A 649-nucleotide genomic window follows, 5' to 3' on the forward strand; every position below is an offset into this window, starting at 1 on the left:
CAAATTTGAAAGAATTAAAAGATTAATTGTAAAACTTTTTATGCAGCTATCGGTGAACCACCGATTTGTATGAGTTGCGTAGTTCCGATCGCTATTCGCAATGCATTGGATTCTGCTAGGGCAGAAGCGGGGAATACGGACGATTGGTATCGATTAGGTAAGTTCCAATATAAAGTATAAAATATAAAAAATATATTTATAAACGTACGAAACAAATTATCTAATTTTGTGACTTTTGTATTAAATTATACAATTTTTGCAATATGTACAAATGGTTTAATCATCATTGTAGAACATAGCTAATATTATAAATATATATTTACTTATAATATTATAAACATGTATTTATTTATAATTCATAATGTTTGCAGATGGACCATGTACCACCGAACGTATACTCCTAAACAGTTTAACCCGCACAGATAATATGATGCTTTGAGAGCGAAAGTGGGATTCATTCATACGAATAAACATGTGTTTGAAATCTAGTATCATTTAGCCGTCCTTTTAACTTTTATCTAACTGAAATAAATTTAAAAGCCTTGTAGAAAAGAAATAACTTATTCACGTTGTTAATACTTTTATTTACTTTTATTGATACTTTTACTTTTTTTCATTTACTTTACTTTTTAACACAGAGGGACTATAA

At 28.2% G+C, this 649-nt stretch overlaps 1 protein-coding gene across 2 annotated transcripts in view; it reads left to right on the top strand.

Annotated features, from left to right (window-relative positions):
* LOC105453842 (xanthine dehydrogenase 1-like) overlaps positions 1–649 on the top strand; it is a 38,037-nt gene that overhangs the window by 29,425 nt on the left and 7,963 nt on the right. The window contains exons 19-20 of one of the 2 annotated variants that reach the window (XM_011696082.1): positions 47–157; positions 372–579. The exons of the other annotated variant lie outside the window; for it this stretch is intronic. Coding sequence (XP_011694384.1) covers positions 47–157; positions 372–439 — 179 coding nt within the window. The 3' untranslated portion in view covers positions 440–579. Of the gene's footprint in view, positions 1–46; positions 158–371; positions 580–649 lie in introns of those variants that run through there. 2 annotated transcript variants of the gene reach the window in all.

The sequence above is a fragment of the Wasmannia auropunctata genome, unplaced genomic scaffold, assembly GCF_000956235.1.
Source record: "Wasmannia auropunctata unplaced genomic scaffold, wasmannia.A_1.0 LD335994.1, whole genome shotgun sequence".
NCBI lineage: Eukaryota > Metazoa > Arthropoda > Insecta > Hymenoptera > Formicidae > Wasmannia > Wasmannia auropunctata.